Raw genomic sequence first — 27,544 nt, forward strand, 5'->3', positions numbered from 1 at the left:
GATTGACATATGCAGTGCAGTCTCTATCAAAACCTGAAAGGCCTTTTTTTGAAGAAATGGATAACTTACCCAAAAATTCATATGGCATTTCAACAGACTCAGAAGAGGCAAAGCAAACTTGAAAAAAGAAGAGCATAGTAGGAAGATTGACACTTCAAAATTTTTGGAACTTGGTATAAAGCAACAGTAATCAAGACAGTTTGTGCAGGCATAAAGATAGATATATAGGTAAATGAAACAGAATTGAGATTTTAGAAATAAACTCTTGTGTCTAAGGTTAACCGATTTTGAGAAGGGCACTAAGACAATTCAATGGGGAAAGAAAATAATTTTTAACAAATGGTACTGGGACAGCTGAATAGCCACATGCAACAGAATGAAGTTGGACCTTACCTCACATCATATACAACTTAATGCAAAATAGATCAAAGACCTAATATAAGGGTTAAAATTATAAAACTATTAGAAGAAAATATAGGGGTACATTTTTTATGACCTGGGCTTTGGCAATAGATTGTTAGATATGACACTAAAAACCTGAGCAACAAAGGAAAAATTAAATTGAACTCTGTCAAAATTAAAACCTTTTATGCTTCACAGGACACTTAACAAAGTGAAAAGACAAACCTAGAGTAGAAAGAAAATACTAGCAAATTATATCTCATAGGAGACTTGTACCTAGAATATATAAAGAACTCTCGTAAATCAATAAAAAGATAAATAACCCAATTAAAAACTAGAATGTACATTTCTCTAAAGAAGATATACAAATGACCAATAAGCACATGAAAAGGTACTGGGCATACTTAGATGAGGAAATGCAAATCAAAACCGTAATGAGATACTATTTTATACCCACTAGGATGGCTATAATCCAAAAACCATAACAACCATGTCAAGGATGTGGAGAAATTAGAACCTTTTTATACTGCTGGTGAGACTGTAAAACGGTGCAGCCACTTTGGAAAACACAAAGCTGTTTCTCAGGTTGTTATAGAGTTACCATTTGACTGCCTTGCTATGCATGATGGACTAAGATCATTAGATATGCTGGGGTATTAATGGTATTTTTATTTTAACTTTAAATTACAGGGTTTTGTTTGTTTGTTTGTTTTTTGTTTGTTTTTTAGTGAAATAGAATTAGTTGCTTTATTGCAACCACTGGATAACAACTCTTGTATTTGAGAGTTGTGTTAAATAACCACTTAGTCAAGTAATAGCATTGCTTATCTGTGGCTCTCGTGGGCTTTTAACCAAGTGGCTAAATGTCAAAAAAAATTATACCGGACAATTTAAACAGGCAAGGAAGACTTTATTCAGGACTATTGCAATAGAGATCAAAGCTATTGTGATAGAAGAGAGAAATTAACCTCAGCTCCTTCAAAACAAACAAAAAAAAAGGTGGGAGGAATTTTAAGTGCTGCAGTGAACCAGTAGAAAAGTACTGGGGGACTTTATAGCAGAGGTTGGTCTGTGTGATTAGGCCATCTGTGTTTAGTAATTAATACTTATTGAGGTTAGACTCCTACACTCCCACAGAGACTAGGCGATAGGGGTGCTATCTTTCTTGATGATGACATTTCAAAAGGATGGCTTCCAGGTCTCTGAAAAAGACATTCCTGGGTTATAAAAAATTTACATCTTAAAGGGGCAGAGAAATTATTTACGATTACAAGTTACTAAAGTAAATGCTCCGAAAAGGGAGCTCAGGGGCCTGTAATCAAGAGAAACCTGTTCAAAGTTTAGTTAAGCTGAAGGAAACACTAAGGCCATTTTGGTCAGAAGACACTTTTTTAGTAATTTTGTTATGTCGAACCAGCCTTTGAATGCTGTGAACCCTTTGGAAATATAAATGCATTTTCTCAATAAATTATTTTTAGAACAAAAATGTTCTGCTTACAATTGTATGTATTATTAACCAAGGGGAGATCTCTCCTTTATTTTGTTTCTCTCTGGATCTCAAGTGCTTATTATTATTTTTTCTTATTAGGAAAGAACCATGCCCTGAGGCTTTTCTTCTTCAGGCAATGTTTTAATGTAGAATTGAACTTTATGTGTTATTACAAATTCCATTTACCTTTCTATTTTCACTTAAGAAACTAAATGGCTGCCTTTGTGCTGGTAATTAGGGCAACTCAATGTGAATCTCAGTGTGTTTGAGTGGTAGCATATATATTACGTTCTCTTTCAAATTGGTCTCTGTTCAAATGCAGCATCTTACATAGTATAAGCTATAAGCATATTGAAAATTCAGAACCTTGTGGATGACCCAGACAATAATAACAGTAGTAGTTAAACCTTACATTGCTGTGGGACTTTACTATTTTTAATCACTTCCACACATATAATCTCATTTTGTCCTCCCAGTAGGTAGGATTTATTGCAGGCATTTTGTTGATGTTGTTCTGCAATTGGCAAGACTCAGCTTTGGGCTTCTGTATCCTAGTTTAATGTCTAGTTAGAAATTAATTTTTAGATCTAGATATCTAATTAGCTTGAATTTGAAAGTGACTGTTTTCCTTTTTTTAAGTGATAGTGGAATATTTCTCAAATATTCAATTTGTTTGTGTAAACAATAATATAAACACTTTTAAATGGAGCCCGAGCTGCCATACCAAAGGAACTGCCTTGCATGTTTTATGCCTCAAATCTCTAGAATGTTAACAACAGGGCAAAATAACCCTTAGACTGGGCCTACGGCACCATTGTGTCCCAAAGAACTGTTCGCAAAGATAAGAAAGCAGTTAGCTACTAGACTGATGACTATTGGACTGAAATTAAAAATATAGTTTAGGATTAATATCACTATGTTGTTATCTGCACCTATAGAAATACCTTCATTCTATTTATGTAATTGTTCCCCTTCCCTTTTTTATAAATACCCTTTGCCTGTGTTTCCTAACCTTCGGCATCTGCCTGAAATAATGATTCCCAAGGAACTATTCTTCATGGTCTCAAATAAATGCTTGTTGCCTCACACTTTGAAAGGCCTTTTGCATTTTAGGTTAACATTTGCATTACAACTTTAGGATGACCTCATAATTATTCAAGCCCATTAAATCAGTTGAATCCTCTGATTATAGGCATAAGGATTTAAGCTAAAGGCATCTTTTTGCCGATGGGGTGATGTGAAATCCGGCATCACCCCAGCAGTTCTTCTCTGCCAATGCAGGAAGAATTATGGGTCAACAAGATTTAGGAAAAGTAAGATTTATTGAAAGTACATTTTAGAAGGAGACGGGCCACACTAAGGAAGGCTGCAGCCCTATCTAATTTGGAAGGTGAAAAGATAAAAGATGAACGATAGAGTAGGCTCCAAGGGAGGAGCAGGTTTTCAGGGAAGAAAGCTGTACCAGTATAGAAGTGGGAAGGTCTGTTTATATTTGGGCTGTGATGGGAGGTCCTAGATGATTCATATGTGAGGTTACCTTGACTGAAGGTTGGCTGCTGCATAACACTGACTACTGCACATGTGCTTACCTAGAATTCAGTCTGTTATAATTAGATTCATGAACTTTAAGGCATACGCATGATATTATAATGATGGTATAATAAGGCTGAGGTTATGTGCAGGTTGGAGTAGTACTTTCCGTGCACGTGTTTGTGGCTGGTTTAGCTAGCAGCTTTATGACCTTTGTGCTCTAGGATTTATTTCTGAGAGGTCCTTTAGGAAGGTCTTCAGTGGGGGTTTCTATGGTTACAGAGCTGGGCCTTCACTCCTGTCACTCCTGCCTGCCTGCCTATCTAACAATATAATTTAAAAAAATAAAGATTGCAATAAAATAAGATTAACAAATGTGATTTAATACTTCTTCTAGAACTGAAACTAAAGAATAGCCTGTGGCATGGGAATAATTTCTGAAAAAAACCTGCATATGCTTTGACATATCTTTAGGAAACTTTCTACATGTCTGATCTAATGTGACAAATATTTCTGTGTTAATATCCATTTTAAAAACTATTTGAAGCGCTATAGATATAGGCAGAAAAACATAATTTTAAATATTTCATTCTGAAACAGATACCAAGAAAAAATGTTGTCAAAAAAAATACATCTTTAGCCTGATCACTCATGTTTAAAATATTTTTCTTTCATCAGGTAACCCTGCGCAGCCCACTTCTCTCCACTATATGAACCCTTACCAACTGAACGCCTATGGCATGGCACTGAAAGCAGTGGGAGAAATCGTTCAAGATTATGACAGTGATAAAATGTTCCCAGCTCTAGGTTTTGGCGCAAAACTGCCTCCAGATGGAAGGATATCTCATGAGTTTGCTTTGGTAAGAATACATTACAAAGATTTGATATTCAAAAAAATAATAAAATGTTGGATTTTTTAATATGGTTTCATTGACTTATGCTTTAGTCAATCATGTAGCAAGCTTTTGTGACTGCAGACTCAGCTAATTTTGCTGAATGATTGATTTAGGATTGATTTAAGAGTGTGGTGTTAATGGGGGAAAATAGTTAAATAGATAAGCAATAAATTTACTTAAAGTGCATCTGATTTATAAATAGGGGTCTATTCTGGTTATCTATTGCTACATAGCAAAATTCATTGGAAGTTAAAGGTGTAAACCAACACCATTCCTTTAAGTTCATGATTTATGGATCAGAAATTCAAGGAGAATACAATGGGGAATGCTTTATGTTTTGTGATGTCTGGGGCCTCTCTTGGGATGGTTTGCATGGCTAGAGATGGCTGAGATTGTTCAACTGGATTCATATATCTGGGCTTGGTTCTAACTGTCAGTTGGATTCCCTTGCTCTTCTCCACGTCATGTCTTCTGGGGCTAGCATGCCCCCTAAGATAGTATCTTTGCTTATATTTGATTCCGGAGCTGGGAGAGATGAAATAACTGAGTTGTCTGGACATCTCCTATTTCTACAGACAGCCTATCCACACGATTATTATGGGCTTCATCACAGTATGGTGGTCTCATGGTAATCAGATTTCTTACATGACAGCAGTCTTCCCAAGAGTGAGTATTATAAAAGGCCGGGGCAGAGGTTGCAGTATACCACTGCTTTGGAAGTCCCAGCATGCTACCTACTTCTGCCACCATCTCTTGGTCAAGCAAGTCACTAAAGCCAGCCCAGTTTCATGGTTGGGGAAGCAACTTTTACCTCTCGATGGGAGGAGGATCAAAGAATGTATGGCTGTTCTTAATATACCTAAAGTACATTGGATTTATAAATCTAAATAGCATCTTCTAAAATGGCATTTCACATTTTAAAGGACTAGCATGGCTAGAATAAATTCTTTCCAAAAGTGAAGTAATACTTATAGCTATAACTAATTAAGATTTCAATATAATGGAGTAGCTATAACAGGAATAAAAATATTTTTCTAGTTAATGTTTAATTTACATAAGTCTACTTCCATATCGTATGATTGCAGATAAGCAATGTGCTGCAGTCAGTCCACCTTCAAAATAAACTCCACACTGATAATGCTGAGAGGCCCATCAGCCTTACTCTCATATGCACTCTCTGATAAATAATGGGAAAGTCAATTTAGGATGGTGAGCTATCATTTTGGGAAAGACAAATTTTCCTAATAGATGTGCCTCCCTACCTTACCCTACATAGTGTAGCAGATAAAGGCTCCCATGCCCAGTATTTTTGTAGGCCTTTGTTTATTGTTTTTATTCTTGTTATAAAAATAATGCATGATCATTATAGGAATTTTTAATTTCTGCAAGCAAAATAAACGAAAATAAATAGTGCTACCATTTACAAGTAATTACTATCAATTTAAGTACTTTATACTTATTTTGTTACTTAATCTTCATAAAATTCCTATGTGATAGGTATATCATGGCTGTCACATTGTGCCACTCTAGCAAGTGCCATTCATAATGAATACAGTAAGAAGGTGCACCCTAGGGTTATATAACTCAGCTCAGAGGCACAGAAGTTTAACCAGGGTTCCAAAGGACAGGACTTGAACCCAGATCAGTCTTATTTTAGAATCCATGCTCTTAACCACTACTAAATCATATTTTATAGAAGTACTCGTGATACTGCTGCTCAGAAATGTGCTTTATTAACACCATTGTGTATATATATACATATATATACACATATATATACACGTGTTTATATATTTCCAGAAACTTTTAAGTGATGTTTCATTTTTCTTAAATATATGTTTTACGAACAGTATTTTCATATTTTTATTTCTGTACTTATCCTTGCTTTTCTATTCCATCACCCACATAATTTCAGAAAAGGTTGCCTGAGGGTTTAATTCTTTCTTTCATGAAATAGTCTACATGCCACATTCCCAACGTCATATAAAAATGAATATCTATTGGGATTTTGTTGTGTCTTAGAGAATTAAAATCTCCCAGAAGTTTATAAGACCATGAAAATCACTCATGTGATCCTAAGTCTTAAGTGCCTCAGGAAAAAGGTCACGAGCTATTTTAAGCTTAAGAAAAGGAGTAATTATGTTAAACTAAATGAGGTTTATTAATTTTCCTTCCATAAGTTTCTTTTCACCCTTATGTATGATTTTTTTTTCCTTTCTCTCTCCTTTTAATCCTCTCCTTTTCTGTTATTTTCCTACCTCCACATTCATTCATCATAACCAAACATATGCAAATATCTACTGTTATGGAGGCCTTTTCTCTTATCCGCATCTTAAACTCTTCTTTGAACCCAACTCAAATACTTATAGGATAGTCATATACTCTTTTAGATTTACGAAAAATAGTCTCCCAAATGGATAATGAAAACAACAATCATGATGATGATGATATGATGATACTTCAACTGTAATATTACTTAGTTATTATATCACTTTAATTTTTTTCAAAGCCCTTTTGTTTTCCTGAAAAAGTAAGCCAAAGATTAAATAGGTCTTCAATGAGATAGTATTTGACTTGATTTCTGCTAAAGTACTCTGCATTAACCTCATCCTAAATATCTGCAACATATATTCTGTAAGTGCCCAAAATAACAAATACAAAAACTTCAGTCTCCTGTCAATCTGCACTTAACGTACCACCTAATGTTAATAAACTCTGATTTCTGTGTAAGAATTTGTGATATGTATTCACAACCATTAATCTATTTATCATAACAAGTTCAGATGTCAAAGGAGGTCTTTGAAAAAATTAAATACTCCTTAGTTGATGAGTTTTGGATTAGCTCAAATGCTGAAATTGAGCTTTGCTGAATCAAAAGGATCTCAGGTAAACTCCAGCTTTTCACGTGAAATGTGTATAAGAATCAATGCAGTCAGAAAAGAAAAGGGAATGGGAAAGAAAAGGAACAATGTGCTAGTATCACCAGTTACCACTTTTGGTTGTGAGAAGGTTGTCACTGCTCTCCTCTCATGATGATTCTTAATGACTTTATGGTGTTATAGCTGAAAATACAGTGGTGCAAGACTTTAGAAGAAGAATTTCTAAGGGGCACGTGGCCAATGACCCTTAAAAGTTCTTCTGCATTGATTAGTAGTGAAATGCTACACCTGTCCAAGTGATTTCTCCTACTAAATATCTAAAAAGTACTTACATGATTTTTACTTATTTGGCATTTACAAGGATCTATGCAATTTAATATTTATGTGTATGCCTTTTCTTTCAACTAGATGCTAATAGTGTAACAACCAAGGGCCTTTAACACTATATGCATAAAACAGCAGCTCACTAGATGTTTGTTTATTGAGTAAAAAATCTCTTAGCTTTTCCCCACAATAAGTAATCTCTGGGCAGCAACAGTTAACATTTCAAAGAGTAAAGCAACAGCTCCTGAGGTTTCTCTTCAGTAGCATTTTGTCAGCGAGATAGCCCTGCTGAAAAGTATTATAGGCTATAAGTAACTATAGGCTTCTTGCCAGAACCGAATCTGACTTCCCAATTACAATCCCTGAGGGAGGCAAACCGAGGGGAAGTGGTGAAAGCTGGACACCCCTCCCCACTTACGTCTGTGCAGTGGGATTATCGCTCATTTTGAATTCTGTTCTATATATTTCTCTGTGTTCCACAAATGGACGTTCACTATTTTAATAAATGGGAAAGGTTGTTAATTAAAAGAGAAATATAAAGTAGAGCATCCATTGCCATCTTCATTAATACAGAACATAATTGAATGCTCTTTTTTCAAAAAGTCCTATATTTTTGGTGCTGGATCCACATATAAATTTAGTTTAATTTGTTTTAACAAGCAAAAACCAATTCCCAGCATAATTATTTTAAGACATGAGTTTTTAAAAAGACCTTAAAAATCTTTTTATAACTCATTACAACTTTGTTAATACGAAGAAAATCTCATTTTGATAGTTGTAAATTATTTAAAATAATCCTGATGTAATGCAAAGCATATATTTAAAAGAATGTATAATTTTGTGATTAAGTATTCTTATCATCCAAGGCATATGAGGAAAGTTTAGAGCAATTTATTATGGAATTAGAACTAATACAGAAATCAGTGCTTTAAATATTCCATAATGATGAATAAAACATCCAATGATTTTCTTTCCACTAAGAAAAATGAAATGGTGAGAACAATGGTGACCTTGTAATTTCAATTCCAGGGGAATAGAGGAAATATATAGCTTTTTGGAAATATAAACGCCAGTCTAATGTTAAAAAGACCATCAAAAAGTAGCTCAGAGTTATCCTGGTTTGTAATTATTCCCTGGAGGCAGATATATAATACATTTTTTATGCCCAAAATCAATAATGAGTTTTAATTTTAATTAGCTTCATACCTTATCAAGGGAAAAGAACACTGTAAAATTTTACTTAAAGGAAAGTTAAATAGGTCAGCTCAGATTAACATCAAAATCAACCGTTAACAGCTTTGTGCTAAATATTAAACATTTACATTTCAATTTCAGTCAACTGATGTAACCAATTTTATAATATAAAGAGGTTTTTTTTATTATTTTTATGTTTTAAAATTTTTATTTGAGGTTAATCAGTAAAAAGTTTGAAGAAAAAAGCAAAATTTAAAAAGTGGGTATAAATTCCTTCACAAATGGCAAAATTGAAGTGATTGGTAACATGTGGCTTAGTTTCAGAAGATCCTCAGTCTTTCAAAATGTTTAGGATTTCATAACATGGTGGCATAGTGCTGGTGAGGAGATTGGACTCTGGATTTAGACTGTGTGAGTTCAAATGTTGGCTCTCTCACTTGTGTAACTTTTGGGCAAAGTATCTAAGTTCTCAGTGCCTTAGTTTGTTCATCTCTAAAGTGGGGATAATGTCAGTGTTGTATCCGCTTCTTTAGAGTTGTTATTAAAAACTATATAATGTATATAAATATTTTCAAATAAAGCTTGATATGTAGAAGTCAATAAGTTTTAGTTATAAAGTATCAGATACTATTGTCTAGATAAAAACATTTATACTAAAATTATTGCTATATCTAAATGTAGTTACTGTCCTTCCTGTTTTAAAATATATCTACAAATTTTATTTATGTCCCCTCCCCTTCGAGAGGTGGAGCCTAATTCCCCTTTCCTTGAGTGTGAGCTATGCTTAGTTACTCCTTTCCAGCAAATAGATTAAAATAGAAGCCATAGTATGCAATTTATCAGACTATTTTACAAAGGAATTGGGACTTCCTCCTTGCTAGCTCTCTTGGATTGTTCATTCTGGGGAAGTTAGCTACTATGTTGTGAAAACTCTCAAGCAGCCCTATGGAGAGTCTTTGTTGGCTTCCTGCCAATAGCCACATAAGTGAACCTTCTTGGAAGCAGATCTTTCAGCTCTGGACAAGCTTTGAGATGCCCAGATCTGCATCTTGACTGCAAACTCATGAGAAATTCTGAGTGAGAACCACCTGGCTAAGCTGCTCCTGGATTCGTGACACCCTAAAAGTGTGTGAGATAATTTATTTGTATTGTTTTAAGCTACTAACTTTGGGGCAATTTGCTACATAGCAATGGATAACTACTTCGCTGCTTTATTTGTGGAATATGGACTAGGAGAATTAAACCTAATGATAACAGCGTTCAAACCATGACAAAGCTAGATCAAGTCTCCAGGTTTAAAGCTGTCCTTCCAGGTGCCATCTATCACAATAAGAACTCCTTGGCAGCAAGCTCTGTTTTCCTTGAGCACCATAGATATGTTTCTTTGATTTCCTTTTACCTTACCTTGATATTTCTCACACCAAATTACATCCTCTCTGATCCTTTCTCTAGTGGGCTTATCAAGTGTGACCTGAAAATTTTCATGTGATAGATATTTTACATTTTGCCTTCTATAAGTTTAAACTAATGGATAGCGTTTATTTTTTTATTTTAATACATTTTATTTTAGTTTAGTTTAAAGAGTAAGGTCGCCAATTACATAACCACCAGAGTTAACCACTCAGTATTTTATTTACTTCTTTTCAGAGTTTTATGTGTTCATCTCTACATGTACAAAGACTTGTAAAAATTAAGACACTATGAATTACAGAATGTTGTGATATTCAGCTTCTCAAGATTTTTCAATGACTGCATATTATATCTCCATAAGACAATCTATATAATATATCATAGTCTACTGTTGACCACATAATTTTTTGCTATTATGAATAAATAAATAAATGTTCTAAAAATTATGAGTATTAATGTTTGTTATACTGTTTCAAATCATCTTTACAGACACTATTAATTTTTTACTTTTTTTTTTGTCTATAATGTTCTACAGAATGGGAACCCTCAAAACCCCTACTGTGAGGGCATCGAGGGAGTTATGGAGGCTTATTATAGAAGTCTGAAATCGGTACAGCTGTATGGGCCAACCAACTTTGCTCCTGTAATCAATCATGTAGCAAGGTAAGTGGAAGTACTTAAAGTATTTATTCTAGTGTACTGGACCACAGTGAAATCATAACATTCTTGTTATCATGACCCTGGAAATGAAAGTCATTTTCTTCTAATTTACCTTCAAGAAAGTGAGGGAAACGATATATATTAGAAAGCATCTCCAAGGAGCTATCATTAATACTTTGGTAAAAAATTTACATCAGAATCTCAAGTGAAGACACATACACTGGGTTATGTTAAGACCTGCATTTGTTCAACCAAAGAAATTTTTCTTCTTTGAAAAGACATCCACTAGAGCAATAACAAGATCAGTCATGATCTGAACTGTGTAAATTATTCATATCTAATATCACATTCCATAGTAGCAAAGTAGTAATAAGGAACTGAATTCCATGAAGATGACCAAAGCCTTTTAGTGATATATATGACACATTATTTTCACCTCTCTGAAATTAATATCATAACTAATTTTATAAATTCCAGAGCTCTACCTACATATAATACATAGTATTGAGATCAGAATATAATTGCTATGATTCCAAGTACATGTTATGGGGAAAAATTATGTAAAAATATATATTTGCTTATCATTTTCTTCATTAGTGCATAATTAAATTAGACACAACTTTTAAATTCCCTAAAATGTTTGGCTTGACACAGTTGCAAATCCTATGAAATTCTGCCTTATTTTTCAATAATCAAAAAAATATGGCTCTTGTATTATTCCTAATATGTAGCTGGCACTTGAAAAATTACTGCATTCAGATAAATTTATCAATGCACAATAGCAATATGAAACCTCAGTTCTCTGTTTGAAGGTTCTAGTACTTTACTATGTCTCTATTGGACATCAGGAGCAAATGTGTTCCACTTTCTGTTATCTGGGACATAGACAAGATGCTGAAATACTCCTGCACTCAGGGCTGACCCCGGAAGAGCTCTCCTGTGGAACTCCACCGCAGGTTGACAGTGATACATCGATGACCATTCTCTGAGTGTGACCCTTTAACTCAGGTTCTTCAAACATTTTCATCCATGATCTATACTGTTATAAATTTTATATCTCGACTCTGGACACACACTACTATAAAAAAGATTATTTATGAAATAATACTTATTCTTATCTGATATTTTCTCTTTATTTCCATGTCATCTAATTATTTTCTATTACTTTTCTTTTAATGCAAGTATTGACTGACAAATTGATTTCAAAATCCACTAATGGTTCATTACCTGTAATTAGAAAAACACATCCTAGCTTATTGTATGTTAGCCTATATAAGTAGTGTTATCTGTATTCTATTTTCCTAAATTTTTGATGGCTGTCAAAGCAGAATCAGAGTAATATCAATGCAAGATAAATTATAGTTAGCTCTCACTTTATCTCACACACTACCATACAGACCACTGGTTTTTATATAAAGATAAGAGAAAAATTATAGGACTTATTTTGTGTGACCTCATGCTGGTTATTATAGATGTTCTCATCAGTGCTTACCAATTAATTTGTTATTTTTTTGTCCTAGTATATGTCTACTATAAAAGTTAAACTTTTAGATATAAAATTTCTACGTGCATTTCTATATGCTATTTCAGACTATAGGTTCCATTCTGTTCTATTACCATTTATTATCTTTTTTGTTCAGCATTTTCCAAGTTCTCAAATATAAAGGTAGATGCCAGCTAACATTTCCAGACTTTGAAAATAATCCATGATCTAATAATTCTTTTGTTATTTTTTAATGGGAGAAAAATAAGAAACACAGTAAGATGGCTTTTGGGGAATTATTTTTCCTTCCAATACAATTTGAAGTTCTACATATCCATTTCTTGTTATGATTCTATAAAGAAACATCTTGTTCCTTTCTTTTATCTTTGAGAGTTTTGTTTAATTTTATTTTTAAGCTTTTATTAAGACAGATAATTCTGTCTGACCCCAAATTATCATCCGAAAAAATTTCAACTAAAAGACAGGATACTATTTGTTTCTAAATGAAAAAAGTACCATAGTTACAGGGTATATGACTTCTATTTATATAAAATTTCTTGGGCATTTTGTCATTCTTAAATGCATTTTAACTGTACTTTACCATGCCCATCGTATAGGAAGGAGGTAAGTATTCACCAAATGCCTAATAAGTAAATTTTGGGTATATGAAGATATTTGTCATTAAAATTATTTTTAAAAAAGCCAAAAGCAAATACATATCCATACTTTCTTATTTGCTTGATTTTGTTCCCCTTAAAAGGTGTGTTTTCTTTATTGGTAAAAGCTTAGTTATTTATAATAGTTTTATATAAGCATCTTGATGAATGCTTACTCTTATTCTTTTTTAAAAAATAATAATTTTAAGCACGTGCTAATTTTTAGAAATTTAGAAATCTATGTCATAAGACTTTTGAGATAATGTTAATGAGATAACAATTGACCTTTGAGATAATGTTAATGAGATAACAATATTGTGAAATAATCGAGACCCGAGGCATCAAGTTTGTGAGACTTGAAGGTTTTATGTGCTCTTCTGAGGTTTTCCAAATTAGAGGTTCCTGCCTCTAATTTCCTGCCTTCCCCAGTCCTCATTTCATAGCATTGTTCAGGAAACAGCATTTCAAGTAATGTAGAACATCCTAGCCAACAGCCATTGATGCCTTGTCACAAATTTAAGTTCAAACACTTTAGTTTGGTATTTAAGAACTTCCAGTATCAACCACCACCCACCCATTTAACCTCATTTCCCTCCATGTTCTCCCAAATGTATTGCACCTGTCAGAGGTAATTGCTACTTCAAATCTGTGATGTCATTTCACTTATACCTCTATTGTAGCACTCACTAATTTAATTCTACTCTGTTGTTACATATAGATCTTTTACAGATTGAAGAGAAAACATGTGGTTTAATCTCACAGTTCTTTGCCTGTACAGAGATATCCACACCTGTTTAATTGAATTTTCTTTATACCATACATTATGAGTACATTTTAATAAGTAAGGTTATAATAGGAAACTAAAGAAACTATTAATGATAATGCTTAGTCAGTCTTAATGACCTGTGGGAAATGTGATTGTGATTGATACCTACTGTATCAGACTGGGTTCTCAGGGGAAATGGAACCAATAGGATATATAGATATAGAGATAAAGAGATTTATTTTAAAGAATTGGCTTATGCAATGGTAGATGCTGGCGAGTCAGAAATTTGTAGGGCAAGCCAGCAGGTTGGATACTCAGGCAGGATTTGATATTGTTGCAGTCTTGAGTCAGAATTCCTTTTTCTCTGGGAAACTAGTTTTTTTGTTTTGTTTTGTTTTGTTTTGTTTAGGCATTCAACTAATTGGGTGAGGCTCACTCACCCATGTTATCAAGGGTAATTTTATTTAAAGTCCTTGAATTGTAGATGTTAACAACACCTAGAAAATATTTTCACAGCAATACTTTGATTAAGGTCTGACTAAATAACTAGATATTATGGCCTAGCCAAATTGACACACAGACTAACCATCACATCTACCAAAAGAAATATATTACCGTTATGTATTACCATTATATTTAAACTGAAAACAAATTTAAAATCAGAGAAATACTTCTAGGTCCTTTCATATATGATTTTAATAATATCTGATGTCTGTAACACTGTTTAAACCTCATTAATTAATAACAGTAGGATGAAAAGGTTAAGGAAATCGTTTGTTTATAGATATGTGGTTTGAATAAAATGGAGGTTTATTCATCCCCTGATTAATCTCAATTTTCTCTTGAATATGGCAATTATGATTTTTGCATTTCCTAAAGGTTTCTTTTCATCTAGAACTCTACCTCAGTAATTTCAAATTATTTGGAATATATTTTGTTGATATATTTTATCAGTTTATTACTTCAAAAATAAACTAACACACCAACTGAAAATATCAATTATCTTTTCAGTCTATCATGAAAATATCAGTTTTTTTCACTTGACAAATAAAATAGTTATTGTTTCATAATAGCCATTTGTTTCCTCTTCCTAACCAGTTACTTGTTTTGAGGCTGTCACATTGTAGTTTTTTTAAGAGGTATTTGTCAATTTGTTACTGTTGACTAGATTTTTTTTTTTGCTTTTCTTTTTCTAATATTGAGAAAGATCCAGGATTCAGATAATCAACTAAAATTAATTTTCACTCTTCAGGAAATAAGATTTGTTAATTTTGGAATTTCCATAACTAATTTTCAAATTAATCTAAAGACAAATAATCTAAAGAATATTTTATCTCATTCATCTGTATGATCAATAATAATAAAATCAAAACAGCAATCTGAGCCCATAATCTATCTCAGTCAATATGTTTAGTGCTGTAATGTGGATTATTTCTTTTTATCTTCACAATTCTAGGAAGAGACAGTAGTCTCTTCCTGTTGACAAAGTGGATAGGTAGAATGACCATGTGTGGGGGAGCTAAAGTGCCAAACAAATTACCTTGTTATATTTTGCATACTTAAACCTTTTTATCTCTGCTACAAAGATAGACAAACAAAAGAAAGTGCAACAAAACAACCTATCATGTGGTTACAGTTGTTCACTTCATTATACTACCGAAAGTAGTTTGGAAAACAACTTAGTAACATAAAAATTACTGTTACTTTTTATTGAACTATTTAAAAGTATCCCTTTATTTAGTATTAAGATTTAATTCGTATGTCAAAATTAAATTATTTAAATGAACCATTTCTGAGTCAGTTTCTTATCTTGTTTTGTTGCCCTCTCTATTCCTGTGAATTAATAATGAGCTGAAAGAATATTCCACAAATCTGAGCCAACCATTTATGGCTTTATAAAAACAACCCCGAAAACTTACTTGACAAAATCTCCAAAGAAATGTGTTTGAATTACAAAGAAATGTGTTTGAATTCCAAAACCTCTCCTTCAAATTTAAGATAGTAATATTAAAATATAAACTATAGATTACCTATATTTGAAAAAAGACAGCCGGCTTTCAATAATAAGTATTCAAATTATGTGATTTACAAAAGGCTTCATCATAATGTTCCTTTAAGGTATTCTTTAATACTTTAAAAATGTTATTTGAATCCGCAAGTCTGTTTATTAGTGCTACCTTTTTGAAGATTGGAAGTGATCAGCTTCTACTTTCTACATTTTGGCAGCATTTAAATTATTTTCTCATAAACATATTTTTAGTACAAAATACAATTTTGTTTAAATTTAGATTAACTTGCAAAGTGCAGCAATATGAGATTGTATAGAGTAAATGTCATAAAAAAGATGAGTAGTTTAAAATGATTAATTTATGATGCTGATGGTGATAAAAACTAAAATGGGTTGTAGTTCTTATGTAGAATGAAATTTATTTTCAAAGCTGTGTATCTAAGCAGTACTGAAAGCCACACATAAACACATGTATATTTCTACAGAAATAATTTTCTGTATTTATTATAAAGCACATACTTATTATAAAGTAAAATGCAAAATTCCTATGAATTTTAAGATAAAACAACAAACCAGAGAAATTCACAGTTTCCTACATCTGCTTCAGGCTCAAGCCCTAACACTCTTGGTAGTATGAATATATTCACCTCTTAGGTATATTTTCTGGTGATTCAAAAGAAAATCTAAATGTAAGTGCGTTGAGCACACCAATCAAAAGACATAAATTGGCTGAATGGTTAAAAAAACAAGATCCAACTATACGCTCTCTACAAGAGACTAAACATAGATTTAAGGACATACGTAAGCTGAAAATGAAGGAATGAAAAAAAGATATTCCATGCAGATGGTAACCAAAAGAGAGCAGACAGGGGTATTTATGCTTATATCAGACAAAATAGACTTTAAATCAAAAACTGTTACAAGAGACACAGAAGATCATTACGTAATAAAGGGGGCAATTTGTGTAATATATATAATATATATAATTATAATTGACTGTAAGTATTGTATATAATTATATATCATATAAATTATATATGATAATTGAGTCTAAAAAAGGATTGCCTGCCATTTTCAACAACATGGATGAACCTGGAGGATGTTATGCTAGGTGAAATGAGCCAGACACAAAAAGAAAAAAAAATTGCATGATCTCAATTATGTAGAGTTTTTAAAAGTTGACTACATGGAAGCAGAGAGTAGAATGGTGGTTACCAGGGGTGGGGATGAAGGGGAAATGGGGAGATACTGGTCAAAGGGTGTAGAGTTGTTTCATGTAGGATGAATGCATCTAGAGATCTAATGTATTGTATGATTACTATGGTTAAAACTGTACTGGATACTGGAAATTTGCTAACAGGAGTAAATTTTAGGTATACTGATCACACACCACAAAAATTATGGCAACTATGGTGGATGCTATGTTAATTAGCTTGACTGTAATAATCATTTCATTATGTATGTGTATATCTAATTATCATGTTGTACACCTTAAAAATAATTTTTAGTTTTTAAAAAATTTAAAGGATCTATTCACAGAAAGATATAAGTATAAATATGTATGCCCCTAACATAAAAGCACCTAAATATATAAGCAAAAATTGACATACCTAAATATGAAATAAACAGCAATACAATACGATTAGAAGACTTCAGTACTCCATTTTCAATACTCAATCATCCAGACAGAAAATCAACCTAAAAACAGCAAAACTAAGCAACACTCTCTAGACCATATGAACCTAACAGATATATACCAAACATTCACTCAACAGCAGCAGAATATACCTTCTTTTCAAGCAAACTTGGAATATTACATTCTAGATCACAAAATGAGTCATAACAAATTTAAGAAGATTGAAATAATTCCAATGTATCTTTTCTGACCACAGTGGAAAAAATTACAAATCAATAGCAAAAGGAAATCAGGAATACTCACAAATAAATGAAGACTAACAACAAACTATCAGAAAATAAATTAAGAAATAATCTCATTTACAATAACACCAAAAAGAATAAAATACTTAAGCAAGAAAGCAAAAACACTTTTAGACTGAAAACTATTTTTAAAAAAATCAATGAGAGAAATGAAAGAAGACACAAATGGAAAGACATCTGTCTTCATGGATGACAAGAATTAATATTGTTAAAGTATCCATTCTGCCCAACTGTTCTACAGATTCAATGTGATACCTATCAAAATCCCAATAGCAGTTTTTTGCAGAAGTAGAAAAAACAATCCTAAAACTTATATGAGACTGTAAGAGACCCCAAATAGCCAAAGCAATTTTGAGCAAGGAGAAAAAGCTGGAGGTATAACACTGCTCAATTTCAAAATATACTGCAGAGCTACAGTAACCAAAACAGTAAGGTAGTGACATAAAAATAGGCACATAGATCAATAGAACAGAAAAGAGAGCCCAGAAAAAAAAATCTGCACATATGATATTTGACAGAGGTGCCGAGAATATACAATAGGGAAAGGAAAATATTTTAATAAATGGCAACAGGAAAACTAGATATCCACATGCAAAAGCATGAAATTGAATTTTTATCTTACACTTATAAAAGATAACTCAAAATGGACTAAAGACTTAAACCTAAGACCTAAAGCTGTAAAACTCTTATAAGAAACTATAGTTAAAACTTTCTGACATTGGCCTCAGCAATGATTTCTTGGGTATAACACCAAAAGCACAAGCAACAAAATCAAAAACAAATAAGTGAGACTACATCAAATTAAAGAGCTTCTGCACAGCAAAAAAACAAACAAATAAAACCCCAACAAAATGTAAAGGCAACGTATGGAATGTGAGAAAATATTTGTGAACTATATAGCTAATAAGGGGTTAATTTCCAAAATATATAAGTAACTCCTACAACTCAATAGCAAAAGACAAATAACCCAAATTTAAAAATGGGCAAAGCACTTGCACAGACATTTCTCCGGAGAAGACATACAAAGAACCAACAGGTATGTGCAAAGGTACTCAGCATTGCTAATCATCAGGGAAAAGCAAACTCAAACCACCTCACACTTGTTAAGATCGCTGATATGGAAAAGTCAGAAGATAGGTATTAGTGAGGACATGGAGGAATTGGAACCCTTGTACCATGTTGGTAGCAGTGTAAATTGGTGCAGCCACTATGAAAAACAGTATAGAGATTCTTCAAAAAATAAAAATAGAGCTGCCAGCAATCCCACTTCTGAGTATATATCCAAAAGAATTAAAACCAGGATCTTGAAGAGGTATCTATTCACAATAGCCAATATATAGGAACAACCCAAATATCCTTCAGCAAATAAATGCAAAATAAAATGTGGAGCGTACATACAATGGTGTATTATTCAGCCTTAAAAAGGAAAGAAATCCTACCATTCGTGATGATGTGGATAGACCAGAAGACATTATGCCGTATGAAATAAGTCAGCCATCGAAGGACAAATACTGCATAATTTCTCTTTAAATGCTCTTTAAATGCTCATTTAAAATACTCAAACATATGGAACAGTGGTTACCAAAGGTTGGGGAAAAGGGTTATGTGGAGTATTTGCTAAATGAAAATAAAGTTACATGTACACAGGATGAGTAAATTCTGGAACTCCATTGTACAACACAGTGCTTATAGTTAAAGACTAGGTATTCTACACTTAAAAATATGTTGAGGGTAGATTTCATTTTAAATGTTTTTTGATACACACGCACACACAAGGGACACAAGCTTTTGTTAGGTGATAGATATGTTATTACCTTGATTGTTTTGATGGTAATCCAAGTGTGTACAGATGCAAAGAAATCATTCCATTAAGCCCCTTGAAGTGTTGTTTATAAGACTACATAATACTCAACTTTTCATATTGTTTTTGAATCTGATAGAAATTTGTCTTTTAAGAGCATCATGTGAAAAGCAAAGCATAAAAACCGTACTCTTGCACTCACAGAAGCTTTTCTCACTACTATTTATAACCTTTCATTAATCACATGAAATATACAACCCTATGTTTCTGAAGCATAATCAGAAGAGATGCTTTAAAAAAATAATGGGTATTTAAAAATTAAAAACGAATTCTTGAGGGAGATTATTCAACTTCTTAAGAAAAAAGTTAAGTGTAAAATAGAAGAGGCTCATATCTGCTTTAGATTGTTTCCTATTGATTGTGTTACCATCACATTAATCCAAATTGCTTAATGTCCAAGGTCAGTTGTTCAATAATGTGGGAATATTTTTGACTGTATATTGTGGAACCGATTTAACACTATCTTTACAGGATGTGAACAGGCCGCTTACTGTAGTGTCTTCATCAATCTATAAAATTACAGTCATTTTATTAGTAGCATGAACAATTGTTAGTCTATGGCAAAGTTGTAAATGTTTTTCTTATTCATATTTTGTTATTAATTCTTCTCTCCACAAAATAAGTTTTGCCCTGACATAGTACGCTATTGGTCTGTCCCCAACCTGTTCAAATTTAATTCCTTAAGATCCTACAGGCTGTGAGGGAATTTCATTGGTATCCATTGGAAGTTTCTTGAACCCAATTTTTCTATGATTCACTCAGTTATTTTTATAGAATTAGACCGGTCTTGCGTACTATGCGTCTACTAAGAGCACTATAATGCTTGCTCACTATTAGACATGACTTGCAAACCAGTTACGAACTAAAGATCATAAAAGTTATATTTGTTGAGAATGTAATCTAGATATACATAATGTACAACAGGATGGAAAAAAGATAATAAAATATAACATTCATAAAATTTCCCTCTAAATACTGAGTGGTATTGGCAAGAATTCTGATTAACTTCTTCAAGTACTAGAATATATTCTTACTATGTACCTAATTTTGTCTTTTGGGGTATAATTCTCTTTATCATCTTTCATTAATTTAACATGTATTAAGAACTTGAACTATAGATGTGTCTAAAATCTTTTTCTTCTGTTGCATTTTTTTAATCCAGATGCAATTTTCATCACATAAAAGTAACCATTTTAAAAGTGTACATACAGTTTAGTGTCATTCAGCATATTCACAATGTTTTGCAAGCATCACCTCTGTATGGTTCCAAAACAAAAAGCATTTATGATTATTGCTTACACTTAGAGAACTGTATATTGAATATCATACATGCAGTTGCTTTATACAAAGATGCGTTATCTTGATTTTAAAGGTAAGAAAATTAAGTTCAGATAGCTTAAGTAATTTACTGAAGATCATACACATAAGATTTCCAAAAGTTATATCCTTTCCACTAAACATATCCTCATCCAGCTCATCTTTTATTAGCAAATGAATTTGTGAGGCGCCCAGGCATTTCTGTGTGCCAGCAGGCAGTAATGTCACTGTTATTCTAGTGTGCTGTTTCGAGATAGTGTATATTTGAGAGTTTGCATAGTATAGGCTCCTGACATATGTTTAAATACTTTTTTGAGATTAAAAGGCTTGTTGACTATTCTCAATTATATTTAGTAACCATCATGTAGAGAGGAACTTTTATCTTCTGTGGTATTCTTTACCTCAGATATGCTTTTTGTTCCCTTTCAGATATGCTTCTTCCGTAAAGGATGGTTCCCAGTATTTTGTGCTCCTGATTGTGACAGATGGTGTTATCTCAGATATGGCTCAAACTAAGGAGTCTATTGTTAACGTAAGTAGGAGTCATTCAGTCTTGGGCTGGCTAAGTGATGGCATGGTTGCTACTCAGTTGAGACCAGAGTCTAGTTGACTGAATAGTGAAACAAAATGCCTTGCCTTTGCAGCCAATTGCATTCTTAACATTACTCACACAGCTCACATACATTTGTACCATTAATCCGTAAGGACTAAGCTAAGGGTGTGGATAATTGAGTTCTAACAAAATTATTTTCAAAAAATAAAAATAAATAAGATAATAGCACCACCTTCGTGTGCATGAGTTTACTTCTATTAGTTTGATGTACTTGTATACAATTTTACAACTTGTACAGAATGTTTCTTAATATTTACATTTCAGTTACAGGTGAACTGTACTAGTTACTATTTCTATAGGACTGGATAGAAACTGAACTTGATTCAAAAACCACTCTTCTTGTGATAATTTCTAATTATGTTATCTTTAATGATTATTTAATTGTTTTCTTTTTTAGACTATGACTAATAAAGACTATTAGACTAATATATACTTACTAGATTATAATCTTTAAAATTATGTCTGTTTTTACTCACCTTTCTATATCCAGGTTGAACAGTTTGGCACAAAGTAGACATTTAGTAAAAATCGGTTGCATGAATTAACTATTTATCATGCCTCATAATTATTAATAGCATAGAGAAAATATAACTAGCTATTTGGTGTGAGAAAAAAATAGTTACCTGTAGGGAAGGGAAAAAACAAATGCTTTATAGACGTATGCTTAGAAAAACCAAGTATTAAAAGGAGGAGTAAAGGCTTACACATTTATTTGTTTAGTTTTTTAACTAGACACACTTGGGTTGAAATTATATTGATTTTCTTTATGTTCTGGTCAGTGTCATTAGCGTGTAATTTGAAATATGGACTTAATAATTTAGTTTTAAACTAAAAGGACATGATGCACTTAGGAACAATTATCCATAATTTAATGACCTTCATAGTTGCAGGTGTGGTTGCTATAGTGTTACATCTATCTGTTGCTGGATCTCACATTTTTACCATTGAATTATTATTAAATTATTAAAGTGATATTATTTAAGTGATACATATAATGGGAAAACATGCTATAACATAAAATATTCAGTATCCCTCACAATATCATGGATATTTAATATATAAATATCATACTAATAATAACTTTCTATAATTATTATTTATATTCACTCATTTACTATGAAAATTGCTTCTCCTAATCATGGATATAAATGAGGTAGAAGAGAGTACTACTGTTTCACAACTATGGTACCTTTTTTTCTTCTTTAGCAAATGAAAGATTTTTGATCTTTCAAAAATCTCCATTTGTTCCCAAGACAAATGAAAAAAGAGACCAAAGATATTCAAAGTCGGCTTAGATAGATTTTGGCCAATAATAGCAAGTGAAAGCTGATGTTCAGTACTTCCTCTTTTTTATATTGTCCAATGCTGGTCATTCCTGAAGAATGTCCCACTGGATTAACATATGTACAGAGTTCCAAAAGCATAAGAGTGAAATCAAGTATGTTATTTTGTATTATTTTTAAATATGTTCAAAACTATTTTAATGAACATCTGTGAAAAATATCAAATAAAACAGGATATTAGTTTTCTTTTTAATTATTTTCTTAAGAACTCAATTTCTTAATTGTGAACTAATTGTATATTCTTTTTAAAGGCTTCAAAACTTCCAATGTCAATAATTATAGTAGGAGTTGGACCAGCAGAATTTGATGGTAAGTCATAAAATTTCAATTGTATTCCTTGAGAGTTTATTTAATCTGACTCCTCATGATCTTAAGTTTCTTTCATTCTTTTTTAAATATATGAATGCAAGTGCACATGTGGATTTGCATATAATGTCCATGTACATTTAGATATAAATACAGACATCTCACGATGAAATCTATTAAGGTGAGTGGAGTAAAAGATTGTCTTCTGAGTAGAGCATTATCTCTCTAGTATAGATTAATTCGACATGTATCTTTCCATTTCATTAGAGATGGTTCGTACCTCAAAATAATATTAAAAATAGTAATAATAATAATAATACTTTTTAGGACTCACAGAATGATCAGTTGAGTTTTGTTCCCAAGACAAAATACTCTCTGGGTTCACTGGAAACCTTCAAAGATGAGCACTAAATTAATAAATCATTAGGTTGTAAATAGAAATGTTAACACAAGCATAATAGTCTACTTTAATGGATGTTCAGATCCTGCCTAGTTGATAGACATTAGCTTTATAAATATATAAGTTCTGTAATATGAAAGAGCAAAATAAAATGAAAATGGAACTGACCATCTGAGATTTAATGAGATTTTATATAATTATGCTAAATTGACTTACTGGGTATTTTCTGTTTGGGCTCAGACCTTGTTCAGGTGCTAATTAAGTACAGGTGTTTGTATAACTAGTGATCTGAGTAAACTTTTTAAAAGATAGTCTGTTCCTAGTCATCTGGTGAATTCCTTTAAGAGTGCTCTGTGCTAGACAGCACCTGCATGACCACATAACATTTACCTGGTTCAGCTGTTTTTTCAATAACAGTTTCTTAAGCTTAGGACTTTGGAATGAAAATAATTTTAGAATATGTGAAACAACCTTTGGTGTGTTACAGGTTAATTTAGGCATGTAAGTGGCTAATTTTAGTATGATTATCATTGGGATGATTCTTGTTCAACCACAGTGCCTCCTCCATAAGGACAGTATAGATCTGTCAGTCTCAGGTAAAGTACCACAGGCAAACTTATATTTTGACCCTGGAAGTTCTTTCTTTAGATTTCATAATTGGCTGGTCACCTTTTTCATCATTATGATCTTCCATTTTCTAGAGCAAAAGTCATTAGCTCTGATGGCTGCTGCTTTTTGGGTATTTATATCTGTTTGCACTGTACTTCAGACATGATTTTGAGACACTTCTCTAGAGTCAGGAAAGCTAAGACACATCTTCTTAATGCTTTGTGCACTTGATCATCTGCATTAATTAGCGATAGACTGAGATTCTCAAACTTCACCCATTACTAGATTTAAAATAACTCATGCTTTCTTCTTTAGCTACTAATTTGCTTTTGCCTCTCAAGGATTCACCTGATTGGTACATTTCAGGTCTCCCAGACTCCTGTGGAAGTCCATCATTAGGCGTATAACTCAGAGATGGTAAATTTTAGTCACCTGTTCTTCAAAAGCCCCCCACATAATGTTTGAATATGGAGCTGCTGACCCTTCCTGGTGTACGTTTTTAGTCATATATATTTCTATTCAGTGCAGCAGGTACTATTTGGATATTACCCTTATCCAACTGCCACAGCTATTTATTTTGTTCTTTTCTTTTGTTCCCAGTGAATTACTTATTAAATTTTGAAGTATGATAATTCATCATTTCCCTCTCTGACTTCCTGAAGTAACTGAAAAAAAAAAAGATATGCAGGAAATAGACAGAGACCAGAATATAAGCTTTATTACTAGCAATGCAGAATTGGAGAATTTAGGTTAACCTGTGCACAGAGGCAGACTTCTCACTACTTTTTTCCCCAAGATTAAATGACCTCAGCCTTTATCTCCAGGCCTTCTCCATACAGGGGTAGAGTCTTGCCTGAAGGTAGGCTGCTCCAAAAAAGAGAGATTCAAGGTCAGGTCCTTCTAATCTTAGTAATCCTATGAATCACTCCTCTTTCCATGTGGAAAAGGAAGTGAAAATTCTAGGCAGAGAGAAGTCACCCTCCCAGTAGAATTCCTTCCTGGGAATTAAAGTGAAACTTTCTCTGGAAAACATGTGAGCAGGGAATTAGGGTCCTACAACCCCTGATTTCTGCTTTTATCATGAAGGAAGTTTAAATAGGTTGGAAAATCTTCCAGGACCAGTATTAGAAAAGTAGGCTATTCCATTAAAGGACAATAGATGTTTCCCTAGAGGATTTTTTTTCTTTCCTCTCAAAACACATCCATAGCTAAGAAGAAAAGGACAGAATACTCATGCTTAATATAGAAAATCTCTAACTTACATTCAAATTGCCGCTGTCCCATCCGAAGTCTTTCTCTGGGCACATCCAAGTCTACCTAGAGTAAGTTTATACGACACACATATAAACTGACACAGGAAAAGACTGAAATAAAACTTGAAATTTTATCAGTTAACCACCTAAATCCAACATCTACATATTTTTAACCAGAAGGGTATTATTTGCATGGGCAAGGAAGGTAACATTTTGCCATCCAAGAAGGTAGAGGAAATAGAAATAAACAGGTTAGTGAGTATTCAAATTTCTTATTTCTGTATTTTAATAACAACTTACAACTTTCTGTATAATTTTTGCTCCTCTATAAAGCACTTTCTTTAAGAAGAAGGATTTCTCAAGGCAGGATTTCTTTATCCTTCAAAGGCAAAAAGTCAAATTAAAGCAGCATCTGGCTACCTGCTTTGATCCGCTGTAGGAGGGGAGAGATAGAAAGGGCTCTAACTTAGAGAACATCAGACTCCTGAGGACCAGATGATCTGAAAACCTGCAGGGTAAATGTTAACCTTTCCACTGTTTACATGCCATTTCTGTTCTCCTTGCTCTCAAAAGTATAGTCTTCAATTCTTGCTACCTACAGCCTTTTAACACAAAGGACATGCTGGGATCTCATTCTAATATGTTATAAAGTTTATGGGATCTCATTCTAATATGTTATTGTGCAAATGTCATTTTCTTTAATTAGCAAATTAGATAATAAAAGAGATGTTTCTGTGATTCCTGGCATGTCATCATCGATGTACATTTATGTTTTATAGTAGTATGAAAATTTTGAAAACAAACCTAGACCAAAAGAATTAATTATTAAAAATATTTTAATATAATGAATTATCTTATTTACAGTTCTAATAAATAGGGGAGAAAAATAGGTCTTCTGTCTTTCGAATAAGTTAATTATCTTATTGGTCACATCCAATCCACATTTTACTAAATTATGATAAATATTATATATCTAAGCAAATTGAGTGGTAGTTCTCTATCAGTTATGTGTACTAGAAATGCTTCAGCTCAGATATTGACTCATGAACATGTGTAGAAAACAACATTTTAAAACAATGATTTTAACTCAAATGCATTATCTAAACACTGAAGGAAAATAACCAAAAAAGGTGAGGATTGTATTCTGACTGAGCAATATTTTTTGGCGGGTTAAGAGGCAAACATTATAATTTTAAGTGGCTCTCTGGAGTCTAATGAATGTCATCTGTATACAAAATGAATTATGAGTAATAGAATTATACTTTAAGCACAAATTAGCATTTCTCATGTAATTAATTATTTAGAGAATTCTCACTGAAAACTTAATAAACTCTAGAAAATATTCTTACTTGCAACACATTATTGTATCACCAGCTGTCCCATTATATCACAGCATTCCCAAATACCAACTTATCTATGTAATGTTGAAGTTATTTCTTAACCAATGAAAAACCATACTTCAGAAAAATCATACTTTATCCAGTCAATATAGAGGCAGAGCAAGTGCCTCTTTTTTTCTTAATCTATTTTTAAAGTAGAAATTGGGCAATATGGATATAAAGCTTTGTTGTAGTTTCAATGAGAATAAAGATCAAACTGTTATTGGAAATCCTATGATGATTGCACCGTTTCTTAAGTTAGAAAGAAAAATTAAAATTGAATGAATTAGTATAATTTGCTCACATAGTCACGTAAGCATATAACTCAGATTTGAGCAACCCTAGGATGGGGAGATGTATCTAAAGATAGTTCTACACTGCACTGGCTCTTCTCATCTTTCAAAGTGTCACATGAAGTCTTGGCTTGCTTTCTTCATTTATTTGTAAAATTTACACTCAGTCATGCTTTATGGGAGAAATGACAGAAGATGAAGGGATCAACAGCTTTTTGCCTTCACATAAGACTTATTGCTACTTCATACATCTTATTTCCTTATTGCCTACATTGTTTTAGTATATGACTAAAATGCACTAAATAAATGATTCCATTTTATTTTCAAGCAATGATTGAGTTGGATGGAGATGATGTAAGAGTTTCCTCCAGAGGAAAATATGCTGAAAGGGACATTGTGCAGGTAAGAAATTTAATGAAAATTATTTATTTTGTTCATTTTAAAGAGCCCATGTCAGTTCGAATTTGTAAATACACAACTTAAATCGAAATTAAGTCTCAGGTTTTGTTTGGTTGAGTCTCTGTGAGATGCATGT

The 27,544-nt window shown here is 32.6% G+C and overlaps 1 protein-coding gene across 1 annotated transcript in view; it reads left to right on the plus strand.

The window, feature by feature from the left end:
• CPNE8 (copine 8) overlaps positions 1-27,544 on the plus strand; it is a 170,492-nt gene that overhangs the window by 133,828 nt on the left and 9,120 nt on the right. Inside the window, exons 15-19 of the mRNA XM_039882322.1 lie at positions 4,100-4,281; positions 10,660-10,787; positions 21,243-21,345; positions 23,021-23,078; positions 27,338-27,411. Coding sequence (XP_039738256.1) covers positions 4,100-4,281; positions 10,660-10,787; positions 21,243-21,345; positions 23,021-23,078; positions 27,338-27,411 — 545 coding nt within the window. The remainder of the gene's footprint in view (positions 1-4,099; positions 4,282-10,659; positions 10,788-21,242; positions 21,346-23,020; positions 23,079-27,337; positions 27,412-27,544) is intronic.

Source organism: Pteropus medius, unplaced genomic scaffold, assembly GCF_902729225.1.
Source record: "Pteropus medius unplaced genomic scaffold, Ma_sr-lr_union100, whole genome shotgun sequence".
NCBI lineage: Eukaryota > Metazoa > Chordata > Mammalia > Chiroptera > Pteropodidae > Pteropus > Pteropus medius.